At 38.9% G+C, this 27,689-nt stretch overlaps 1 protein-coding gene across 1 annotated transcript; it reads left to right on the forward strand.

Moving 5' to 3' along the window:
- Window positions 1-8,700: 8,700 nt before the first annotated feature.
- On the forward strand, window positions 8,701-9,168 carry LOC124275861 (integrin-linked protein kinase homolog pat-4-like). The gene has a single exon (XM_046711544.1). It carries the CDS (start codon window positions 8,701-8,703, stop codon window positions 9,166-9,168), a length of 468 nt encoding a protein of 155 aa, XP_046567500.1.
- The last annotated feature ends 18,521 nt before the right edge of the window (window positions 9,169-27,689 follow it).

Below are 27,689 nucleotides of genomic sequence, written 5' to 3' on the forward strand. Positions count from 1 at the left end.
TTTATACATGAAGACAAGTATTGAATGTGATTGTCTTTTTCATTGTTTGTATTTCTCATCTTTAGGTCTTACACTGTATAATGACTGATTTATACATGAAGACAAGTATTGAATGTAATTGTGTTTTTCATTGTTTGTATTTCTCATCTTTAAGTCTTACACTGTGGAATAACTGATTTATACATGAAGACAAGTATTGAATGTGATTGTGTTTTTCATTGTTTGTATTTCTCATCTTTAGGTCTTACACTGTATAATAACTGATTTATACATGAAGACAAGTATTGAATGTGATTGTGTTTTTCATTGTTTGTATTTCTCATCTTTAGGTCTTACACTGTATAATAACTGATTTATACATGAAGACAAGTATTGAATGTAATTGTGTTTTTCATTGTTTGTATTTCTCATCTTTAGGTCTTACTCTGTGGAATGACTGATTTATACATGAAGACTAGTACTGAATGTGATTGTGTTTTTCATTGTTTGTATTTCCCATCTTGAAGTCTTACACTGTCGAATAACTGATTCATACATGAAGACAAGTATTGAATGTGATTGTGTTTTCATTGTTTGTATTTCTCATCTTTAGGTCTTACGCTGTATAATAACTGATTTATACATGAAGACAAGTATTGAATGTGATTGTGTTTTTCATTGTTTGTATTTCTCATCTTTAGGTCTTACGCTGTATAATGACTGATTTATACATGTAGACTAGTATTGAATGTGATTGTGTTTTTCATTGTTTGTATTTCTCATCTTTAGGTCTTACGCTGTATAATAACTGATTTATACATGTAGACTGGTATTGAATGTGATTGTGTTTTTCATTGTTTGTATTTCTCATCTTTAGGTCTTACACTGTATAATGACTGATTTATACATGAAGACAAGTATTGAATGTGAGTGTTTTTTCATTGTTTGTATTTCTCATCTTGAAGTGTTACACTGTGGAATGACTGATTTATACATGAAGACAAGTATTGAATGTAATTGTGTTTTTCATTGTTTGTATTTCTCATCTTGAAGTCTTACACTGTCGAATAACTGATTCATACATGAAGACAAGTATTGAATGTGATTGTGTTTTTCATTGTTTGTATTTCTCATCTTGAAGTCTTACACTGTATAATAACTGATTTATACATGAAGACAAGTATTGAATGTGATTGTGTTTTTCATTGTTTGTATTTCTCATCTTTAGGTCGTACACTGTATAATAACTGATTTATACATGAAGACAAGTATTGAATGTAATTGTGTTTTTCATTGTTTGTATTTCTCATCTTAAGTCTTGCGCTGTATAACAACTGATTTATACATGAAGACAAGTATTGAATGTGATTGTGATTTTCACTGTTTGTATTTCTCATCTTGAAGTGTTACACAGGTCGTACACTGTGGAATGACTGATTTATACATGAAGACAAGTATTGAATGTGATTGTGCTTTTCATTGTTTGTATTTCTCATCTTGAAGTCTTACACTGTGGAATAACTGATTCATACATGAAGACAAGTATTGAATGTGGTTGTGTTTTTCATTGTTTGTATTTCTCATCTTTAGGTCTTACGCTGTATAATAACTGATTTATACATGAAGACAAGTATTGAATGTGATTGTGTTTTTCATTGTTTGTATTTCTCATCTTTAGGTCTTACGCTGTATAATGACTGATTTATACATGTAGACAAGTATTGAATGTAATTGTGTTTTTCATTGTTTGTGTTTCTCATCTTTAGGTGCTGAGCTGTATAATAACTGATTGATACATGTAGACAAGTATTGAATGTGATTGTGTTTTTCATTGTTTTTATTTCTCATCTTTAGGTCTAACAGTGTATAATGACTGATTTATACATGTAGACAAGTATTGAATGTGAGTGTTTTTTCATTGTTTGTATTTCTCATCTTGAAGTGTTACACTGTGGAATGACTGATTTATACATGAAGACAAGTATTGAATGTAATTGTGTTTTTCATTGTTTGTATTTCTCATCTTGAAGTCTTACACTGTCGAATAACTGATTCATACATGAAGACAAGTATTATATGTGGTTGTGTTTTTCATTGTTTGTATTTCTCATCTTTAGGTCTTACGCTGTATAATAACTGATTTATACATGAAGACAAGTATTGAATGTGATTGTGTTTTTCATTGTTTGTATTTCTCATCTTTAGGTCTTACGCTGTATAATGACTGATTTATACATGTAGACAAGTATTGAATGTAATTGTGTTTTTCATTGTTTGTGTTTCTCATCTTTAGGTCCTGATCTGTATAATAACTGATTTATACATGTAGACAAGTATTGACTGTGATTGTGTTTTTCATTGTTTTTATTTCTCATCTTTAGGTCTTACACTGTATAATGACTGATTTATACATGAAGACAAGTATTGAATGTGATTGTGCTTTTCATTGTTTGTATTTCTCATCTTGAAGTCTTGCACTGTCGAATAACTGATTCATACATGAAGACAAGTATTGAATGTGATTGTGTTTTTCATTGTTTGTATTTGTCATTTTTAGGTCTTACGCTGTATAATAACTGATTCATACATGAAGACTGGTATGGAATGTGATTGTGTTTTTCATTGTTTGTATTTCTCATCTTTAGGTCCTGAGCTGTATAATAACTGATTTATACATGTAGACAAGTATTGACTGTGATTGTGTTTTTCATTGTTTTTATTTCTCATCTTTAGGTCTTACACTGTATAATGACTGATTTATACATGTAGACAAGTATTGAATGTGAGTGTTTTTTCGTTGTTTGTATTTCTCATCTTGAAGTGTTACACTGTGGAATGACTGATTTATACATGAAGACACGTATTGAATGTCATTGTGTTTTTCATTGTTTGTATTTCTCATCTTGAAGTCTTACACTGTCGAATAACTGATTCATACATGAAGACAAGTATTGAATGTGATTGTGTTTTTCATTGTTTGTATTTCTCATCTTGAAGTCTTACACTGTATAATAACTGATTTATACATGAAGACAAGTATTGAATGTGATTGTGTTTTTCATTGTTTGTATTTCTCATCTTTAGGTCGTACACTGTATAATAACTGATTTATACATGAAGACGAGTATTGAATGTAATTGTGTTTTTCATTGTTTGTATTTCTCATCTTTAGGTCTTGCGCTGTATTACAACTGATTTATACATGAAGACAAGTATTGAATGTGATTGTGATTTTCACTGTTTGTATTTCTCATCTTTAGGTCGTACACTGTGGAATGACTGATTTATACATGAAGACTAGTACTGAATGTGATTGTGTTTTTCATTGTTTGTATTTCTCATCTTTAGGTCTTACACTGTATAATGACTGATGTATACATGAAGACAAGTATTGAATGTAATTGTGTTTTTCATTGTTTGTATTTCTCATCTTGAAGTCTTACACTGTCGAATAACTGATTCATACATGAAGACAAGTATTATATGTGGTTGTGTTTTTCATTGTTTGTATTTCTCATCTTTAGGTCTTACGCTGTATAATAACTGATTTATACATGAAGACAAGTATTGAATGTGATTGTGTTTTTCATTGTTTGTATTTCTCATCTTTAGGTCTTACGCTGTATAATGACTGATTTATACATGTAGACAAGTATTGAATGTAATTGTGTTTTTCATTGTTTGTGTTTCTCATCTTTAGGTCCTGATCTGTATAATAACTGATTTATACATGTAGACAAGTATTGACTGTGATTGTGTTTTTCATTGTTTTTATTTCTCATCTTTAGGTCTTACACTGTATAATGACTGATTTATACATGAAGACAAGTATTGAATGTGAGTGTGTTTTTCATTGTTTGTATTTGTCATTTTTAGGTCTTACGCTGTATAATAACTGATTCATACATGAAGACTGGTATGGAATGTGATTGTGTTTTTCATTGTTTGTATTTCTCATCTTTAGGTCTTACACTGTATAATGACTGATTTATACTTGTAGACAAGTATTGAATGTGATTGTGTTTTTCATTGTTTGTATTTCTCATCTTGAAGTCTCCCAGTATTCCAAGAAATTACTGAGAAGGTTGTTTTGGGAAATATCTAATACATGTATATAAACTATAGAAGTTTTACTTAGGTGAATATGTTAAGATATGATTCTCTTACAGACTTAGTATCTTTTCAGTATTTGTGCGACCTCCTTGCCATGCAATACACGACTGAATGCACCTAGGTACACTACCGATCAAAGTTTGTAGAAAATCGGGTGACAGCGTATCCCAATATTCGACCGATTCTTTCTTCATATCAATATTCCTCAGACATTTTTGGTTTATTCTGTCCTTCATTAGTCCCCACAAATTCTCAATAGGGTTAAGATCTGGGGTGTAGCTGGGCCAGTCTAAAACTTGAACATTTTCGTCTGACAACAACTCTTTTGTGTAACCCGCAGTGTGTTTTGGGGTTGTTATCATGCAAGAAAATCCAACTATTAATCAAACATTGGAAGGATGTGATCATTTAAGATGTCAACATATCATTCTTTCATCAAATTTCCAGTGAAAGTACGCAACGGCGTCATTCCACGTGATGATATCCCACCCAACGTGAAATTTTGGGGGCTGTGTTTTGGGCATTGGGAGATAGGTTTCACGGTATTTGTTGTCCATATTTTCACACAGATTGGGAAACATAACAGAACTTTCATCAGAAAAGAAAACATTATCCCAGTCTTGATTTGCGTGAGCCTCTTACGACAAACACGAGTTGCTGCAAACCAATTCTAATAGTCGACTACGTTTATAGCAAACACGCTTACTGACGGATGTAACGAACTGGGTCTTTTTGTCCTGGCAACTTGCTGTGTGTCATAGTCTAAATGCGTATAACAAACTGCGGTTAGGAAGAACTAAGTTAGTGGTCACTTTGAGTTTGTTATTCGTTAATATGTTAAAATCAAGTTTGCAGTGTAAGGAATGAAAAAAATCTAACATTAATCAATACTAGACTACTCTCAACTTTACTCAGAATGTGTTTACTTTTGCCAAATGTATGTATTATGGGCCTTGGGCCTAAATTAGTGAATAAACCTGTCTGTCTGTGTGTCTGTCTGTCTGATGCTATTCTTTTCTCCGCCAGGCGCATCGTTTTTAGAGACACAATGGCAATTCAACTATGGCTGCTTATATGCGTGAGTTCACTGATGTTACTGTCAGTGACTAACGGATCATCAGAAACCATCACCAACTTGAAGAGGCTATTTGGATCCAAGATGTGCGCATTCCTTTGTAGACGTACCACAGGGTGCTCGCAGTTCCTGTTTTATGATTCGAAGTGTGTTTTACGTACCACTGAGTCTTCAACGGAAGGTGGTATCATGTGCACTCCAAAGAAGGTCCTAATACAGGTAACAAATAACTGTCAGTAGGGAGCAACCAGATGGTCTGCAATGTTTCTTGGTACACTATTAATCACCGGTAATACAGATGTATTTTCACTGACCTATTCTTAGATATGTCTTGCACACCTAAGAAAACAAATTAATCAGGGCTCTTTCCAAGTGTTCTCCTCCTCCTCTCCTCTTCCTCCTTATCCTCTCCTCTTCCTCCTTATCCTCCTCTCCTCTCCTCCTCTCTTCTCCTCCTATCCTCATCCTCCTACTCTCCCCTCCTCCTCCTCTCCTCCTTATCCTCATCATCCTCATCCTCCCCTCCTCCTCCTCCTCCTCCCCCTCCTCAACCCCCTCCTCTCCTCCTTCTCCTCCTCATCATCATAAACTCCTCCTCTCCTCTTCCTTCCCCTCTCCTCCTCATCCTCCTCAACCATCCTCCTCCTCCTTTCCTCCTCCTCTTCTCCTCATCCTCATCCTAACCCTCCTCCTCTTCCTCCTCCTCATTATCCTCCTCCTCCTCCTCCTCTCCTCATTCTCCCTCTCCTCCTCCTCCTCCTCCTCAACCTTCCTCCTCCTCCTCCTCCTCTCCGCCTCCTCCTCCTGTCCTATATGAATACCATAGTGTCTTAAATGGAAAGTGGTCCATTAACATGATAAATGCAACATTATGTTTGTAGACCTTCAGGCAAAGTTTAGGCTTGTGGGTAATTAGTACTTTTGGTTCTTTGTGTACATAACACACTTCTTTGTTTCAGGATATGGGTGAGAGCCAGTGCTGTCCGAAGTGTTATAAACTCGTCTCGTCGCCATACTTAAATACAGCTCATGCCGCTTGTGAGTAGTGAAGCCAAACTCGACATCTTCAAGTCAGTTATAAGTCCGCATTTTCGCTGCCAACACTATATTCTCAGACATGTTAGGACAGCAGAAGGTTTTAACTTCGTCTTGTAGGCAAATTGCCGCATGTTGCGTACGGCAAACCACATCACCTACATATTTCATGACAATTGTGTACATGGTGATCATCACTGTGAAACCTGTGTGCTGGTGGGTGCTACAAGTAGTGATAATCACCTTTTTACTCAAACATCAAAAAATTTCTGCAAACCATTTGTATACTTGACAACGCTATTTTGCCTTGGGCCCAAATTGATTCGTTTTGATGGAAAATTGAGACTGGATATCATCTCGTGTTGATGCTTTATGTTTAATTTTGTACCTTTGGCGGTTTTGTTCATTGTTTAACGCAGCACTCAGCAAATGGTCCAGCTATATGACGGCAGTCTATTCATAATGGAGTGAGTCCAGACCAGACAATACAGTGATTGAAATCATGAGCATTGATCTACTGATCTATGAGTCAGTATCATTTAGAGTGAGTGAGTTTAGTTTTACGCCACACTCAGCAATATTCCAGCTATATGGCGGCGGTCTGTAAATAATCGAGTCTGGACCAGACAATCCAGTGATCATCAGAAGGTGATATATCTGTCTTCAGCATTGACTAGTGGAACCACTGAGCATGCAAGTACATCACTGGACCTTGGTACTACAGAAAGTGGACATGATCATGCCAGTACCAAGACATTCCTCCGTCCATTGGAGCGCAAGGGTAGCCCAGTGGTTACAGCTCATCCCACGGAAGACCCAGGTTCGTTTTCTCATATGGGTAGAACGTGTCAAGCCCATTTCTAGTTTCCGCTGTGATATTGTTAGAATCTTGTTAAGAGTGGCGTAATAATAAAAACACACTTACTCACCTTCCGTTCATTCAAATATGCCGTTATCGAGGGTATATGTTAATTAATCATGTTTTTTTCCTTTTTTTCTTACAATCATATTCAAATGTAACTACTAAAATAGTCTTTCCTTTTCTTTTAATTATTTCAATCAGTTTCATTTTTGCAGGTGCAACCTGATTGTTTTTCTGTTCGTCAACGCCGACCCGTGCTCATGGGTTTCATGAAAAATACTCTTTAAAAAGTAGGGGAACTTCGATCATGTGGTCTTACGTTGATGTTGTTCTGGCGTTCATTTCTTCATCGCCAGACCCGAGGTTCTCTTCCTGCCTCAAGCGAGTCGATGGTGTAACCTAGTTTAATTAGTTGCTGAACATTACATCTAAAACTAGGACAAAAGTGTTTGAATACAAATCAGAATGTTATGCAAGTCGTTCAATGGCCACTCGTTACATTTACAGACCCAATATGAAATGTTCATTGCCACTAATTCCACATCATGTTTCTTGACGAGACAAAAAATGGTTTTGTTGTTTCTGAAAGTGATATATCTGTCTCCAGCATCGACTAGTGGAACCTCTGAGCATGAAAGGGCATCACTGAACCTTGGTACTACAGAAAGTGGACGTGATCATGCCAGGGCCAAGACGTTCCTCCGTCCATTGGGGCGCAGGGGTCGTCCAGTGGTTAAGGCTCATCCCACCCAAGACCCAGGTTCGTTTTATCACATGGGTACAATGTGTCAATCCCATTTCTATTCTCCCGCCGTGATATTGTCAGAATCAGGCTAAAAGTGGAATAATGAGAAATACACCCACTCACCATTGGGGCGCAGGGTAGCCCACAGGTTAAAGGTCATCCCACCGAAGACCCGGGTTCGTTTTCTCCCATGGGTACAATGTGTCAAGCCCATTTCTAGTCTCCGCTGTGATATTGTTGGAATCTTGCTAAAAGCGGTGTACAAATATCATACTCGCTCACCTTCCGTCCATTCAAAAACGCTGTTACAGTGGGTACATGCTAATTAATCATTATTTAGAATGATATTGCTGGAATATTGCTAAAAGTTCAGTAACACCATACTCACTTACTTACTCACTCACTCACTCACTTACTCACTCACTTACTTACTCCTGCCTGAAGCTAACATGTTCTGATATCACTGAAATACTTTTCAAACTCAATCCATCTTTCTAATAAAGTTTCCAGGGGCGGTGGGGTAGCCTAGTGGTTAAGGCGTGCGCTCATCAGGCTGAAGACCTGGGTTCGATTCCCCACATGGGTAAAATGTGTGAGACCCATTTGTGGTATTCCCCGCCGTGATATTGCTGGAATATTACTGGAGGTGGCGTAAAACCTCACATGCTCACCCACGCACGCACGAACTCATGATCTTACAAACTCACTCACAATGTTTCCATCTTTTATTGATCAGTGACTCTTGCTTCTGCACGTCGACGTCACACAAAGGCGCAAGACAACCTCATTCGTGCCTGTAGGGCAGGAGACTTATCCAAGGTCAAACTCATCTTGTCGGAAGAAGGAGTAGACATCAACTTATTTAAATCCCATCAAAAGCCACCTGTGATGATGGCGGCGAGGTGGAGACATAGAGACGTTGTTGAGTTCCTTGTGAACGAAGGTGCAGATTTGTCACTTGTGGACCAATTCCATAACAACGTCCTCCACGGTGCCTGTATCGGAGGAGATGTGCAGATTGTGAGCTATCTTCTCTCACGGGACGTGTTGGACATCAACAGTAAGGGACATAACGGAAAAACGTCATTGATGTTGGCCGCAATCCATAAGCATAGCGGAGTGGTGGACTTGCTTCTTTTGGAAGGAGCTGACATGTCACCAGTCGACAATTCCGGTAACAACGTCCTCCACTGCGCCTGTCTTGGAGGAAATGTGATGGTTGTGCAGCATCTTCTGTCACGTGGTCGAGCAGGCATTTATGCCAGGAACAAAGGCGGTAAGACAGCAGCCGACCTAGCCAGAGACAAAGGTTTTGGTAGAATAAATGATCTTCTTGCTTCATTTGGCGTTTACAAGTAAAAAGGGACACTGTAGGAGAAAGTGTATGAGTTAAGCAGAACACATAGCATAATCTTAATGTAGTGGGGTAGCCTAGTGGTTAAAGCGTTCGCTTGTCACGCCGAAGGCCCGGGTTCGATTCCCAACATGGGTGCAATGTGTGAATCCCATTTCTGGTGTCACCCGCCATGATATTGCTGAAATATTGCTAAAAGCGGCGTAAACCTAAACTCACTCACTCACTAAGGCAGTGTGCACATTGGAAAGATGTCTTGAATGACTCAAGATATATTTTCATTTAATACATTATAATTTGTTTTATGTTTGTGGTCTGTAAATAATCGAGTCTGGACCAGACCAGTCATTGAGATCATGAGCATTGATCTACGCAATTACATGATACCAATTCCTGAACTAGTTACATAATAATTGACCCACTTGTTCCAAATTTCCTTTGTCAAAAGACGAAAGAACCTGCAAAGATCCGTTTTAGAATTGATCTTCAGCAAACCGTGCTGATCCTGGCATAAATGGCGGTTATCATTGAATGAATATATGCCAGTGTGTGAATCTGATTTTGACAGTCGCCCGACCCCTCACTCATTGCCCAAGAGGCCATGTACACTTCAGATCAGTGTCTGGACGTCACTTTTGAAGAAAATGATGTAGACCAAATCTTGAGTCGACCACTTTGGTTGAACCATTTCTTTAAATCATCCTATAATATAAAAAAACTGCTTAAGTCGCGGTATACATAGTATAACAGATATATGTGATGAAAATGGCTTCCGAAATATACAGGGAACCTTCTTAGCCTATCAACACTTGTTAAACAATATTCCAAATAACTCGAGATATCAGATCAGAAACAGAACACTTAATAATATATACAAATATATTATCTGTAATGCTAAAGGTTCAAGGAAATTCTATGATGAACTAATTAAGAATGATACTACACCAAAGTCCGTAGAATATGGGAACACTGTCTTTCTGCATGAGATTGACTGGGTAGAGATGTGTTTAGCTGTTATAGGAAATGTACAAATGATGATACATGTACATTTTGTAAAACTGCCTCAGAAGATACATCACATTTGTCAATTTGTTCAGAATTTGGCTTAAAGTTAAAGAATTCCTGAATGATAACCTCCAAACCAATCTGACACTTTTTTAAATTCATTATTATGTTTGGACTGTCCTCAAACAACCAAGTAGTAAATCACATTTTTACTACTTGCCAAAAGATTAATCTATATTTCAAGTCTTAAACAGCAAGATATATTCTTTGCAGGATTTCTCATGTTGCTTGTAAGGACATCATCCTCGATAATCTCCATGGTATACGTTCCGATAAATCTCCACTATACCCTGGATGCATCTACGGCTCGAGCCGATAATTTTATTACTTCCCTTTGCCGGCTCCGCATTTTCACAGTAGCAAGTCAGATAAGCCGCCGTTACACCCAAGCTTGCCAGTGTCAACAAATATAGCGATCGCAGCCGCGAAAGTTTGTTCGCAGTGCGACTCAGATTTAGGGGGAAAACATACAGACAAATTGACAGGTCTGAAATCTTAAAAAAATATATGCAAGAACTCCTTCTACCTCTTTCAGAGTACCTCTGCAACAATATGTTATTGTGTTTCCAAGTTTAATCGGTTAGATAATTTAAAAAGCAAAAGTGAGTTGTGATTGGTACCCTCAACATCCCAGCGTAGACACCGGATTGGATAAAAAAGCCAACCAATGTAGGTAATATACTCATTGGCTCGACCCGTAGATGCATCCAGGGTATAGTGGAGATTTATCGGAACGTATACCCTGGAGATTATCGAGGATGTAAGGACATATGCTATATCGAAAGGTTTATTGCAATGAAAAATAATAAATTTAGTTGTTTTACTGGGAAATGGCATCCCTTGGATACCGTACCCTGACATTTTAATTTAGCACACATACAACTTGACTTAATCAAACTATTCTCCTATTTTATCAATAAAATGATGTACATATGTGCACCCTCATATGTGTATACAAGTTTGTACTAATTTGATGATGTAACTGCCAACACATGTCACCCTTTTGTCTGTACATGCAACTTGAGATGGAATGAAAATAAAGATTAAAAAGATGTCTGCACGTCGTCCCTGAGTCACGGAAGTTAGATAACTGTCACGGGTTTACATGATCCCGACTCTAGGAACTGTTGGAGGGAAATGGACAAGAAGGTAGTGACGACAATCCCGTTGCCTTCATCATGTATCCCCATCATGTAGATTTGTCAATTCATTGATTGTCCCATTGGACCATTTTTACCTTTGGGGATGTGTTGGATTTATAGTTACAGAAATAATACAGAATTGGAAGAAATCCGAAGGGATTCCATAAAGGAATTGTGAAGCTCTGATTGCAGGTTTGTCTGTGTGTTTAGCGTCTCACTCAACAATATTGCAGCTGTATGAGGCTGGTCTTTTAATGTTAGGGTCTGGACCAGACTGTCCAGAGTGCGGCGTTAAACCGTTTAACATGGTTGACACCCAGCAACGATGGTGATCAGAAATAAGCGATTCAGAGATTGCTTGGAGTGAGTGAGTGAGTTTAGTTTTCCGCCCCACTCAGCAATATTCCAGCTATATGGCGGCGGTCTGTAAATAATCGAGTCTGGACCAGACAATCCAGTGATCAACAGCATGAGCATCGACCTGCGCAATTGGGAACCGATGACATGTGTCAACCAAGCCAGCGAGCCTGACCACCCGATCCCGTTAGTCGCCTCTTACGATAAGCATGGGTTACTGAAGGTTCATTCTAACCCGCAACCTTCACGGGTCCTTTACGTGTTGAAGTGTAATGCTATGAGATGGCATCGGAACTCATGGAGGAACATAACTTTTCATTCGTAATTGCAATTTGAATGGCGCATACTATCAAGACCACATTGCCGGTGCAGTTGATCCAATCCTACATTTGGAACATGGCCCAGGATGTTATCAATCATCTTGTGTCTTCCTTCAGCTGCCTCCATTGGTTTTATTTAAAGGTCAAATGCAACGTAAAACACAACTTTGCAGATTCTGATACCTTTCGGTATGGACTTACCGAAACAAATCATCAAAAATGCAAATTCAGCTTATAAAGTTGAAAAATAACGCGATGAAAAAACCCGCGCGAAATCGTAATTCAAACGATTCACTAACTTTCCCCAAGCGCGTGGGGAAATTCAAGTGGTTTCAACAGCTGGGCTGCGCTCATAGCACATGCACGGAGCTGAGAAGCGGGTTGTCCGGTGAATATTCGTTGAAGGCTTTGGTGTGAGCTATTTTTCTAATGTTTTGTTGATATTTCACAGGCGCGAGCTTTTTATATGTTATGACAGTAGATTACCGATTTAACTGTTTATATAATTTCATTTGTCTATTTCACCACACGTTCTTCTTACCGACTCACTTTCTCAGTTCGATACTTAAAAGCAATGTCATTATTTAGCGTTGACAGAATTTCTAACTGTGATATAGATATGTCGTTGTCACAGACAAAACTCAGTGTCTGTTTTATTGGCACCTATGTGTCTGCCTGCCTGTCTGCTAATGACAAAATTCAATACACAATTTCAATCACTGACCACATGCAATTTGAAATTAACACCTATCAGGCTATACACCATAAACAAAACGCATTGATTTATGGCCCGAGTTCGGTCTCTGTCACATTATGTAATTACACAGCCAGGCAGGTGTGATAATTGTACACATGACATGTTATGATGTCTGTTGATTGCAAAATGTTATACACAAAAAATGAGCATGTATTTACAAAACCCAACGTCTCTATATACACACACAATGAGCCGTGAGGGCATCTGCAAATGAACCAGTCGTTACACTTGAGTGCACACCCACCCTCTCTGACTGGGTTCGGTACCCCGGCTGCTTCGTTTCTTGGGAAGTAAACCCGAGTACAAAATATTGCACTTTTGATTTGCGATTGTATGCTTATCATTGTGTTTTTATGTTTTTTCATAACCAGCAATGTATATTATATGTCATGAATAAGTGATAATTGTGTTTTAATTATGTTAGATTTTTTGGTTGCATGTGACCTTTAATATCTAGTTTCAAATAATGTTTTATTAAGTTTTTCAGTTAACATTTTCAACCTGTAATCTAGTACTGGATATCGATTTCATTACTATCTAATAACACAGGTATATTATTAAGAAAACAATCACAAAAACCATGACAATATTAATTATACATGGTGGTATTTTCATAATCTTTAGTGCTATTTTCTTATTTCACATGCTCAGGTTTTCGTGAGTGAGTGAGTTTAGCTTTACGCCGCAGTCGGCAATATTCCAGCTATATGGTGGCGGTCTGTAAATAATCGAAATAAAACGAACCCCTGGGCTACCCCTTCGCCCCATTGGACGAAGGAACGTCTTGATACTGGCATAAGCATGTCCACTTTCTGTAGTACCAAGGTTCAGTGATGTACTTACATGCTCACTGCTTCCATCAGTTGATGCTGAAGATAGATATATCACTTTCAAAAACAACGAAACCTTTCCTGTCTCGTCGAGAAATTTTCTGAGTGAGTGAGTGAGTTAGGTTTTTTGACGCTGCACTCAGCAATATTCCAGCTATATGGCGGGGGTCTGTAAATAATCGAGTCTGCACCAGACAATCCAGTGATCAACAGCATGAACATCGATCTGCACAACTGGGATACAATGACATGTGTCAACCCAGCCAGCGAGCCTGACCACCCAATCCCGTTAGTCGCCTCTTACGACAAGCATGGGTTACTGAAGTTCAATTCTAACCCGGACCTTCACAGGTGGTTTTCGTGAGAGGTAAGGGGGAGAGTTGTGCAAAACTCTTAGAGGATACAGTGGTTAGGGAGACAGTTGCATAAGAATCCTCAATGGTAGGCGCGATGGTAGGGGATAATTGTGCAGCCATTTTAAAGAACCACTAAACTTTGTTTTTTGTTACTCTTTTAACCATTACATATGAAAGATTTGTGGTTAGTCTTATGCGGAACACCAAATTTATTCTTTAAAAACTTGTGGTTAATTAATACCGAGCGATTAAAAGTGGCCAAAAAGTCGCCTGCTTCTCTCTCGCCCGCCAACGAAACCAAAGACACGTTACGTAACTCTGTCGCCAGAGCACTGCAGTGACGTCATATGAGGAACGATTTTCAGTTAGTTGTATAGAAAGTGTGTAGCACGCTCATCATTTTGATGATTTCTCGACATCAACGACGACATGCCGAATCGTTGCTTTGTCGTCAATTGCTCCTAGGGGTCGGGCGATGGTGTCACCATGCACAGATTTCCACAGGACCCCGCAGTTCGTGCTAAATGGGTTATGTTTGTGAGTGCGAAGCGAGCGTTGTGGAAGCCTGAAACGATATCTTACTTGTGTTCAGATCGCTTCACGGAAGTTAAAGAATCAAAACTACTTACTAGTTGTAGTAAAATATGTATATGATTGATGACAATAAAGATTTTCCATGACACAACTTGTAACATAACGATTTCTTCCTCGGAAGTGAGGTTGTGGTCGAAGTAAAAATAATATTGTAAGTAGTATTATATTGATTCCACCCGCTGCCAGGAGAGAAATTGTTATGTTATACGTTATGTCATGCAAAAATCCTATTGGCCATCAATAAAATAAATATTTTATTACCAGTAGAAAGTAGTTTTGATTTTGTATAACTCGGTGAAAACAAACCTAAATAGCATTTATCCACAGACTGGCGGATGTTCCCGACAGGGCGCCGCCATTTTTGAAAATCGTAAAGTCTGTTAGAATTAATGAGATTATAGTTTGTTTTCATCAAGTTAGAAAATCAAAACTACTTTCTACTCGTAGTTAAATATGTATTGGAATCATAACCAAAAGGATTTTGCATGACACAACTTATAACATAACGATTTCTTCCACGGAAGCGAGGTGGGGGTCGAAGTCACAATACTGCGCGATAAATTTCTTTGCTACATTCCCATGGTTAATGTCCACTCACCAGTATGTAGATACTAGTCAGTGTGCGTCTTTATATTTGGTCTTATAATCCTAATTAGTTTATTATCATACTTTTATGCATTTTGAAACTAAATAAAAAGCTGACGATCTGCTGATACTTATAGTGAATTTATAACAGAACTGTAATATCTAGACATTTTATAGTTTGCCAATGTGAATCATAATTCGCACACACACCCTAGTGTATGTTGTCTGTCTCATTACACTTCACGGCGAAAACAATGATTCTGTTGAATGCTACGACAAATGATTAAAAAACAAAATGCAAATATTAAAATTAAAACAGATTAAAGTTATAGGAACAATATCAGGCCATTATCTTGTTTGAGGAATGTATCCATCAATATCCACAAAACTGTTCCAAATGATGTGTCTTTTAACAGTTTAATATACGAAAAAGTGATAAATCTTTTCAGGTATTGGTGTATAGTCTCATTGGTCACCCAAGATAGCACACCTGTCAACTAATTGCATAATGTCCGCCTTCCATTAAAAACAGTAATTTAGTTAGCCAATAATGGGCAATCAATCAATGTATTGCCGGTTAATCCTTTGAAAGAAGGATGTTGTTTTTACGCAGACACCGACACGGCAGAGTGTATTCAGTAAAGATTAGTAAATCTACATACATAAACACTACCTTTGACAATTTCGCTGTGTAAGATAAAAGTAATTAATCAATCAGCGTGTTATCGGTTAATCCTTTGATCGATGTTCATAATGTTGAATATTTACTCCAGACACAAGAAATGCCAAATGGGAACCTTTGTCGGGTAATCTAAGTGTGTTACCACTAATTATACCTGTTATAAATTCATTAACTGACCATCAAGTGAATGATGACAAATAACATGTGTAGGTTTATACCACCTAACACGGGTTACAACAAGGGAGTATTTATTGCTGTATTGCATGTGAAAACTTATGGTCCGACACTGTTTTGAGAATACAAACAGATTTTTACATGACATGATTAAATATCGAGGTAAAAAAACACAGAAATGGGATCAATTTGGATCAGTCATTATACAAATAGGGCCTAACGACACCAATCAATTGTGACAGAAGCGTCTATGAAAACAAGTTGTAACTCGGAAACTAGGCAAAGCAGGAGACAAAATTAAATGCCAGTAGATTGTGAGAACATATAGCTTTCATTTTCCACAACAATTGTCACGATTTCAGGTTTATACAAGCCTGTAAACAAGATAATTTACCCCCTAAAATGTAGATTAATTCTGCATCGGCCCTCAAAGCTATTCCTCATATGACGTCACAGAGTCGCGCCGCTCTGATTGGTTGAAATTTCGTTCGCGGGTGAGAATTGTGCACTGTTGTCAAAAAGGTCGATTTAAGTCAATTAAAGGTCGAAATGAGTAGTTTTAATGACGGGGTTTCATTTATAACGATGCCAGTTAGTGATTTATGTATTTTTACCCCCTAGGGTCTATGTGACCTTTAAGGATAAACTGCAGAGGTTAGTGAGATAATTGTTCGAGTATCTTAGAGGTAATACGGTGCATTTATTTCGTGATATGTTTCCTAAAAATATTTTTAACAAATGTTTATAAGAAAGTAAGTCCATATATGTGCAAGTCGCTGAGCATAGAGTATCATGTTTATAGCCCCACTTGTCAAGCGCGGCAACGGTCATTTAACAAACACATTCATGCCAATCTAAAACTAAGTCGGTGACCTGTGTTTGCACCAGTCGTTCGTCTCTCGTACATCCTTTGTTAAGAGCAAATAATATTCCCTTACCAGAGACACATGTTTTACCATCGACCAAGTCGTAATTAAAAATCAACTTTTGTTGAACAATTGAGAGATTACCATATTTAAACCCCTCTCTCCTGTCATAAATGCCATGCGAAATATTTCTTACTAGATGGCGCATGTTTGACCATGGCTACGCCATAATGAAAATCAACTCTTGTTAGGTGAGACCCAGATTGTCTTCTTATCACCCATTTCGTGTAGTGAAGGTTGTCAGCATAGGGCAGATAACGCATCTGGAAACCGTTAATGTTGAATGAGCAAAGCTGTGAGGTATACAATCATTGCCTTTTCCATCTCAAGTACACTTGCTTGAAAAATCCGTGGGAACTCACAGCTCTCTTCTCTCTGATTTCAAGGTAAGAAACATTATTACCTTATTTGTATGTTATATCTCTTATGTCAAAAGAGAGAGTTGCTTCTGAAACATTGGATCGATATTCAAGAACTTTTTGAATTATCTACCACTGTAAATGCTAGTTCTAAATGACCGATTATCTCTTAGGCACTGTCCAGTGATGTTTCATGCATATTCCTTTACTCAAGATTATGTCTTTACGTACAAAGGAATATTTCTTTTCTATGCCCTTTTCTCAGATCTAACGTGGTAACTTGCAATGTAAGCAGGGTTGGAAGCATGGGTCATGGTGGGCGAGCTGGCTAAGGCGCCAGGCTAGTAATCCTGCGAGTTTGAGGTGTCTGGATCGAGCCCACCTGTGACCGGATGTAAAAACCTTGGAGTCAACTTGTATGCAGACTCTTGTGTGCAAACCGTTGTCACAAACCCTAGTGTACAGTACACAACCCTGTGCAATTAAAAGAACCCACGAATCCGTTGGTAAATGACCAGATGGTGACCACATGAATACATGTAAACACCCAGTTGCGGGTACAGCAACGTGCAGTAAACTTGGATAAAGTACTGCAAATATGCATCCCAGCCCACCCCTCGTAAGGGTGAGAAAGCCGCAATTTCTCTTTATGCCTAGCGGCCGCAAGAGTTAAAATTGACATCCAATGATCGAGGGGAAAAAAATACCAGCGCTTTGAGCATGTACTAATTGCCAGGATATGTGCGTAATTGCCAGGATATGTGCGCTATATAAATAATCTATAATAAATGAGCGAACACCCTGATGTCATCAGTGATTTTTCGTGATCCATTCATGTGTTATTTTCCCCTTTATACCAAAGGATGGTCAAAACAGGCTATTTTGCTCTGGCGGTCTATATCTAACAGATAAGGCTGAAATATTGCCAATGTGACTTTAAATTTCAACTCACTTACTCAACATCTAACTCTGACGTGGCAAGCAGGTGAGGCCAAATGAACAATGATGTTATATTACTACAGATTCGAATAATGAAGGAACAATTATTTAACCAACACACAAATATATCCTAGTTTGTAGTTATCATCCTCAAGTTTTCAAAAATTGCCTCCATGCATCTGCGTAAACTATACCGTTAAATTGTATTTGAAAACTTGAGGCGGCAATATCTGATTAGACTTGGGCTTCATATGTTTCATAAATGTTGCTTTCATCCTCTTGTGAATACTCTGATCACTGAGAAATAGTCGGGATATAACCAATGATTTGTGTGTGGATGTACACTACAACGTTCACACGTCTAGTGTAATCTATAATCTTCAAGAACAGACTAGAATAATTCAACACAGAATGGGTATTCAGCTGAAGAGGTTATTTAGACAATATTATAGGGCAACTACATGCTTCTATCGCATAGCAACATGACAAGCGGTTTTGTTTCAGTTTGAAAATTTAACAGATGCACACATAGATTTCAGGGCCACATTCAGATAGTTAACAAAAACTCACTGTTCATTTAGTGGCTTTGTAAAACATCTGTCAGATTAGAATAGTTCTTCATTATCATTTAAACACACGTCTCCCCATTGACGTCATCAGTCGGGCGATGCAGGAATCCTGTTCCATAAGTCCAAGAGAGTCTGTTCAAGTTCCTGTTGGTTTGGTGGAGGTGGTACACGCTGTCTGAGCTGACGATCAAGATGATCCCAGAGAAGTTCAATGGAGTTCATGTCTGGAGAACGCGATGGCCAGGGCAATTGACGTTAACTTTGTGCGGGTATTCTCGAACAATTCTGACGGTGTGAGGCCTTGCGTTGGCATGCTCCTCTTGGCAGTTGTCGAATAAAGGGCACCACAAAAGGTCTCAACGCTTCACCCCTGTATCGCTGGGCATTCAGATTACCTCAAATGATAACCAGTCTTGTTGTGCTCTGGCCACAAATCTCGCCCCATACCATGATGCCTCCTTCGTTTGGTGCAAGTCGGTCTCCTTTTCGTCGGAAAACTCGCATCGTTTGTGAACAGACTGAATCGACTTTCATCTGTAAAGAGCACTCTCTCCTAGCCACATCGCTGCCCATTGCAGTCTGCGTTGACAGTCTAGGCGGGTCAAGGTCATTCCACGGAAGTGGCAGTAAGCTCGTATACCAGCCATACCAAGTCATCCAAGGACTGTTCGTCTGATGATGGCGTGTTCTAATGCTGTCGCTGCCGTCACGAATCTGTTCTAGAGGTGGATCTGACGAATGCAGCGGTCTCCAGACGGTGTCGTGACTGATGGTCTTCCTGATCTTGGCTGGTCTTGGTTCTGGCCTGTTTTCTGGTAGTGGTTTTTTCACTTTGCTGGTTGTGGCCTGGTTGCAGTTGAAGGTTCTTATCAGCTGAAGTTGTGAAGCCCCAATAGTGGTGGTGTGGGGTCCTGTGTGTACAGCTCAGGTCACGAATCAGTTGAAATTAAGCAACGTCGAGCTCGGATAGTCCTTGGATGTGTGACCGTGCTTGACAGCTCGAGACCTGAGAGTTTCTAAGACTTCTGTCCTGCCCAAAAACGAAGCACATGTGATACATATGGTCTTACTTTAGGCAAGTGAGTTTGTTCAAAATTGTCTCTGTTCACCCACCCAAAATGGATACCAGGTGAGATAAGTCATGTGACTATAACATTCTAAGCCTAACAGGTAGCTTGGGTTATCCGGGGTAACAATAATCAGATTCTGATTACAGCAACCAGTGAGCAACTAGTCAGAAGGATACTAGGCGCTATAGAAATGAATTATTATTGTTATTAATAATGGCCATACCGATCGCCCTGTCTCGTTGCACTTGCGTAAGTCTTGGCATATTGGTATTGGGTTCTTTATGGTTACTGCATGCTTGTTTTATCCAACATCGGTATTTATACCACAATCAGGCACGTGCTTTTGGACCAATGTGCCATAATTACGCTTTTCACGATTTTGAATATTGCACAATTCGTACGACGTTTTCAGAAAGTTTGGGTTCAAACCTGTACCAGCGTGCCTGTTCTTTATACGATTACTTTAAAAGTGATAACTTTCTTTTTTTTAATACCCGGTAGTTAAAATCGAATATTGTGATGTCTTCTGAGTGCAATTTTTCCACGTTGTCCTTGTTCGAACTCCTCAAATACAAGAAGAAAAGTGTCCTAACTTGATATAAACTCCAAACTATATATGTAACTTCATATATCTCCAAACGTCAAGGGGCGGTGGGGTAGCCTAGTGGTTAAAGCGTTGGCTCGTCACGCCGAAGGCCCGGGTTCGATTCCCCACATGGGCGCAATGTGTTAAGCCCATTTCTGGTGTCCCCCGCCGTGATATTGCTGGAATATTGCTAAAAGCGGCGTAAAACTAAACTCAGTCAGTCAGTCCAAACGTCAACATCCATTACATGGAGAAACAAATGTGTTGCTCACATCACTGCAGCTATACATTGCAGTCTTCTATCCATCTTCAAGATATAGTTTAGTCATGGTGGCATAACAACGGCTTATTAGAATATCAGAGATCGTTTTGTAACTGTATACTAATCATTGGGTCGCATTATGAAATGCATTTTCAAAAACTGAATTGTGAAAGTTTAATGAAATATCCTTTGCGGAAATGCCATGAGAGGCAAAAGATTAGTTATCTACACATCGCCTGTATGCTTTTGCGAGTGTTCATTAAACGGGATCATACCTAATTCGTTTTTTATTGCTGTGGAATAGCTGATTCCCAGGTGATTATTAATGCATATGTTTTCTGCAGGTGTGATAAGCTAATGTATGAATGTACTTGTAGAGTGCATGTGGAATGAGTTTTTGTGTAATTGTACTTCTTTACTGCAGATGTCATATTCCTAAATTTTACACAGAAATCAACTAAATCTGATTCAAAAGAATTAAAAAGAGACATCTGAGATGGCAACACCACTTCAGTTAAAAATAATCGAACAACTTAACAACACTACAATGGATGAAAAAAGTGACAGCAGCGTTGAGACATAAGTTGGTGCATTTATGATGGTTAAGAATTTCGTTACTCTCGCTTAAATGACACTTCGTATGCCTCCATCATATTGTCAAGGTAGTACAGCCCTGTTACACGGCCATGAATAACATGTCAAGGAGTTCTGCCACCCTACAGAATTATGTAGCATCCCCCAAATATGGGGGAACATGAAGTTAGAAACGGATTGGTGATTGGGGGATTGGCGATTCGAATCTCGAATCTGATTTTTTTTTACACAATCGGGATTCGAATCCCACATCTGAATATATTTTCACATTTGGGATTCGAATCCCAAATATGAAAACCAAATTCAGATTCGGGATTCAAATCCCGAAACCCGAATGTTAAGAAAACTCTGATTTGAGGTTCAAATATCGGAAACTGTACTTTGGTTGTTTATGTTTTGACGTTACCCAGGTACACAACGAGCCCTAGTACATTAGAAGGGGGATGAAATAATGAATATTGACATTGTTGGGTCTTTGCTCGATCTTGATCGAGGGTTGACGCCTGCAAGCAGAGAAGAGCTTCAGGACCGTTGCCTATCTGCACGGCAACGTCGAGGATTGATAGGTTTGACGGTTGAAGGTGCGAAGAGTATAGTTACAAGAACGCTAAAGTTCCGAATTCCAGATGTGTTGAAGAAATGCATAATGAGAGTTCAAATACCAAATACCGAATGCCCAATGCCGAGTGCCGAATGTGCAAAAGAAAAAAACGAATATGAAAAAAATAATCAGATTTGGGATTCGAATCCCGAATGTGAAAAACAATAAATTCAGATATGGGATTCAAATCTCAAATGTGAAAAAAATATTCAGATATGGGATTAAAATCCCAAATGTGAAAAAATATTCAGATTCGGGATTCGGATCCCAAATGTGAAAAAAACATCAGACTTTGGATTCGAATCCCGAATATGAAAAAAAAATCAGATTCGAATCCCCAATCCCCAATCCGTTTCTAACTTCATGTTGCTAATAATCGTACAGTCAAACGTTAATGGCATGAAAACGTCCAATCTGTCTACACCACACTCTGTCCAAATAAAGTCCACATCAAACCTTGATTCATCCAAAAACTTATTGTTTTTTCCAACGACGACTGGCCCAGCGCTGGCACTCTTGACACCAATTTGCCTGTCTCTACAATTCCAATAGTAAATCGTTCTTTTGAGCTTGAGCCAAGACTTTGCTGTTCAATGGCTTCCATTACACAATGTTTGGGACCAAGCTTTAAGCATGCCTGTATGATGTTTAGTCGTTGGATCTCGTGGTTTCACCTTTTTATACTGTACTGTCTAGCATATGCCTTTTTGATAGTTTACTGTGTACAGATATTAACAGTACTTTTAGGGGGATATTTCAGTGGATGGTTTTCTTTTCTCCATCAGGTACGCTATTATTTTAAGAGACACAATGGCAATTAAACTATGGATGCTTATATGCGTGACTTCAATGACTAACGGATCATCAGAAAACATCACCAACTCCAAGAGGCTATTTGGATCCAGGATGTGCGCATTCCTTTGTAGACGTACCACAGGGTGCTCGCAGTTCCTGTTTTCTGATTCAACCTGTGTTTTCAATACCACTGAGTCTTCAACGGAAGGCGGTGTCATGTGTACTTCAAACAGTGTCCTGACACAGGTAACAAATAACTGGCATTAGGAAGCAACCATTCCTTTTTCAGGGAGATAGGTCGAAAATGTTTCTTGATGGATTATATATTCAGCGCCTGTAATACTGATTTCACAGATATATTTTCACATATCTCTTGCATAGTAAAAAACGAAATAATTATTGCTGTCATGTATGCGATCTCAAACCATCACACAAACAGAGAGAGAGGGAGAGAAAGAGAGAGACAGACAGACAGACAGACACACACACGCACACACACACACACACACACACACACACACAATCAATCATCATTATTATGATCGTCATCGACCTGTCATATGGAAAGCATTGTGGCTCTTTGTGTACAAAACATTCTTCTCTGTTTCAGGAAATCACAAACATGTATGAGGACGGAAACCAGTGCTGTCCGAAGTGTTATAAAATCATCCTTATTAGGAGACCAAGTCCCCAGTGCGTCGCTTGTAAGTAGTGCAACCAAACAACCTCATGTGAGCTATTTACGCTGCCAACACTACATGTTAGGACAGAACAGGAGGTTCTAAAACATCACTGCAAGGATTACAGCCGTGTCTTGCAGGCATATCGCTGGGTGTGGTACACCACAACACTACATTCCCAGACATGTTAGGACAGAACAGGAGGTTCTCAAGCATCACTGCAAGGATTACAGTCGTGTCTTGCAGGCACATTGCTGGGTGTGGTACACCACAACACTACATTCCCAGACATGTTAGGACAGAGCAGGTGGTTCTGAAGCATCACTGCAAGGATTACAGTCGTGTCTTGGAGGCGAATTGCTGGGTGTGGCAGACCACAACACCTACATTTGTTATGACATCTGTGTGCGTGGTGGTCACGATGACCTTTTTACATAAACACCTGATGTCATCAAAGAGTTTCAGTAAGTGATTATGGTTTTACGCCGTTTTAACAATATTCCAGCAATATCATGGCAGGAGACACCAGAAATGGGCTTCACACATTGTACCCTTGTTGGGAATTGAACCTGAGTCTTCAGCGTGACGAGCGGACGCTTTAACCACTAGACTACCCCACCGTCCCTATTTTCAGTGAACCGCTCGTATAACTGTCAAGCACTGTTGCATTTGGTCTATATTAATCTTTTTCAATGACAAATCAAGGCACAAATTGACGTGGCGTTATGCTATATTTTCACCTTTTTATTTCTTATTTGTTGTTTAACATGACACACAGTAATTTTCCAGCTGTATGACATTGATTTATGCATTTGGTAATTTGGTACCAGACGATGGAGTCATACTATCATTAATAAGTTTAGTTACCTGCTGATCATTGCATCTTGGGATAAGACCAATATATGTGTTTGAATATAAAAAATATGTTATGCAATTCGTTCAAAGGCCATGGAATCATTACAATTTAAGACCAATCATGAAATTTCACTGCCACTGTAATTTTACAGAGTGTTTCAAATTGAGACAAAAATTGTTTCGGTGTTTCTGAAAGTGACATATCTGTCTCCAGCATCAACTGACGGAACCACTGAGCATAGAGGGGCATCACTGAACCTTGAAACTACGGAAAGTGGACACGATCAAGAAGGAATACGTGAGTACACAAGAATTAGAAATTTGAACTTACATGATTCATGCCAGTACCAAGACTTTCATCCGTCCATTACGACGATGAGGTGTTCAAAAGCATTACCACAGTAGGAATAATTAATCACGTGTTCCCTTTATTTTCATAACCATATTCAAACTACTAAAATATTGTTTCCTTTTCCTTTTCAATCAGAGTTTCTTTCATTGATTTTACAACGGCAGTATTTCAGCAAGATCGTGACTAAATCAAGTTATAGATTTATAGTAATTAAAAGCAAACCTTTTAGAAACCTGTCAACGAAGGACAGCATAACAACTACACTATCACAGGTACAAACCTAAAACCAGTAATTAAATCTAAACATTTTAACTATAGACTTAACTATAGACAATAAAATATAAAAACAGGCTATAGATTGCCAACAACTGACCATGGGTCACCACACTAGGGACCATGGGTACTAATGGTAAATTTGCTTCCTGCATGGACCCTTGCTGGATTTACACCATCCCTTCAGATGTTAGCAATTTTGGACAATCTGGTCATAAATTAAGATAACATATATACCGGGGCTATAATAGTAGTATGTCTAAATTTACGTTAATTGTTTTGGGACTTACGTATCCTCTCAGGAGGACAATAATTCTAAAGTACCTTCGAGGATACAGCCACTAACAATATCAGTTGTTAATCTTAACTACCAACCAAAAAACATTTATCTATTTACACAAGTTTAATCCAAATTTATCTACCAACCCCATTTCTTTAAAATACTTAAACAATGATTAAATGAAAAGGTCCTTAACTGTTTTGACATTGAAATATTTATCCTTTGTGATTGAAAAATCAATGCAGTCAACCAGAACATGCTTGACCATGATTTTTTCATCACAAGGGATACAAAACGGAGGATCCTCACTTTTTAACAGGTATTCATGAGTATATCTTGCATGGCCAATGCGACATCGTCGCATAATGACCTTCAAATATGGACTGACAACCCAAGCAGCTGTAACCGTTCATAAAATAGATAAAAGCCAGATACCTCATCGTGGTTTTTCCTCCTACCTCAAGCTAACACGCTCTGATATCACTGAAACCATGTTCATAGTAGTGTTAGGCCCAACTCAATCTATTTTTTCTCGTAATGTTTCCATCTTTTATTGATCAGCGACTCTTGTCCCTTCAGGTCAACCTAATCCAGCAGTGCAAGCCAACTTTTCGTATGCATGCAGAGCGGGAGACCTAACCAAGGTTGAACGCATTTTGTCGGAGGGTAAAGTATACATTAACTTTTTCCGCTCCTGGCAAATGCCAGCTGTGATGATAGCGGCGATGTCGGGACACAAGGAAGTTGTTGAGTTTCTTGTGAATGAAGGAGCAGATTTGTCACTTGTGGACCAGTTCGGTAACAACATCCTCCATCAGGCCTGTATGGGTGGAGACGTGAAGACTGTGAAGTATCTCCTCTCACAGAGCGTGGTGCACATCAACAGTAAGGGGGCAGCACAACAGAACACCATTGATGTTTGCGATATTGCAAAGGTGCCATGAAGTGATGGAGTTACTTGTAGAGGAAGGAGCTGATATGTCACTAGTGGATGATGTCGGTAACAACGTACTCCACTGCGCCTGTATTGGAGACAATTTGGTGGCTGTGAGATTTCTTCTGGCACGTGGTCTAGCAGACACTCATGCCAGGAACCAACTGGCTCAGACAGCAACCGACCTAGCTAAAGACAAAGGTTTTGGTAGAATAAGTAATCTTCTTCCTTCATACATGTAAAAAGGGACACAATATAAGAAAGTGTGTGTGTTAAGAGCTACGTGCAAGACTTAATGCAGTGTGTACATTTGAAAGGACTCTTGAATATGTTCATTACAAGATGGTAATTTGCTTGTGTGTGATACAAAATAAAGAGAGGACACTACACTATGTTTATATGCTGAGTTCGACTGCTTTGCTATGATTGTTTTCTTGTAGTTGTATCACTGTGGTCTGGAAATACTGGAGTCTGGACCAAACCAGTAATTGACATCCTGAGCATTGATCTACACCAATTCCTGAACATCCTCGATAATCTCCAGGGTATACGTTACGATCACTCTCCACTATACCCTGGATGCATCCATGGCTTGGGGCGATGATTTTATTCCCTCCCTTGGCTGGCTGCACATTCTCACAGTAGCCAATCAGCTAAGCCGCTGTTACATCCGAGCTTGCCAGTGTCAACAAAGATAGCGGTCGCAGTCGCGAAGGTTTGTTTGCAGTGCCACTCAGATTTTTGGGGAAATAATAAAGACAAATTCACAGATCTGAAACTTAAAAAAAATATATGAAAGAACTCCTTCTACTTCTTCAGATTACCTCTGCATCAATTGTGTTGCCAAGTTTAATCGGTTAGATAATTTAAGAAGCGAAAGTGAGTTGTGAGTGGTACGCTCGACTTCCCAGCATAGGCACCTGATTGGATAAAAGCCAGCCAAGGGAGGTAACAAAATCATCGCCCCAAGCCATGGATGCATCCAGGGTATAGTGGAGAGTGATCGTAACGTATACCCTGGAGATTATCGAGGATGATTCCTGAACTAGTTACCATAATTGGCCAACTTGTTCAAAATTCCCTTTGTCAAAAGACGAAAGAACCTGTGAAGATCCGTTTCAGAATTGATCTTCACCAAAGCGTGCTTGTCATAAGAGGTGACTAACAGGGTCGTCTTGTTCAGGGCCCTTATTCTCGAAACGTTCGTACCCCCAAGAATCTTAATTTTTATCGTAGCCAGTGTGTTAAGAATGGGCTTAAGAAGTTCGTAGGGCTAGCCAGGTTTGACATCTTAGTATCCTAAGAGTGTAGATCGATGCTGATGATGAATATCATTGTCTGGTCCAGACTTGATTATTTACACACCGCCGCTATATAGCTGGAATATTGCTGAGTGCAGCGTAAAACTAAACTCACTCTGATCACATGGCACAATATGAGACCATGGGACTATGTAACTCTGAACGAATAAAAGATGTTGTATCTGGCTGGACATTAGGAAGTGCGTGGAATTTGAATGTGAAAAGCAAACAATGCTCAAATCAGTAGTCCATAAAACACATTTTCTTGCTAAAAAATGTTTAGTCGAT

The sequence above is a fragment of the Haliotis rubra genome, unplaced genomic scaffold (assembly GCF_003918875.1).
Source record: "Haliotis rubra isolate DU_JTF1 unplaced genomic scaffold, ASM391887v1 Scf203, whole genome shotgun sequence".
Classification (NCBI taxonomy): domain Eukaryota; kingdom Metazoa; phylum Mollusca; class Gastropoda; order Lepetellida; family Haliotidae; genus Haliotis; species Haliotis rubra.

Excerpts from the sequence above, each read along its gene's own strand:
- LOC124275861 (XM_046711544.1), top strand. The coding sequence starts at position 8,701 with ATGGCGGCGAGGTGGAGACATAGAGACGTTGTTGAGTTCCTTGTGAAC.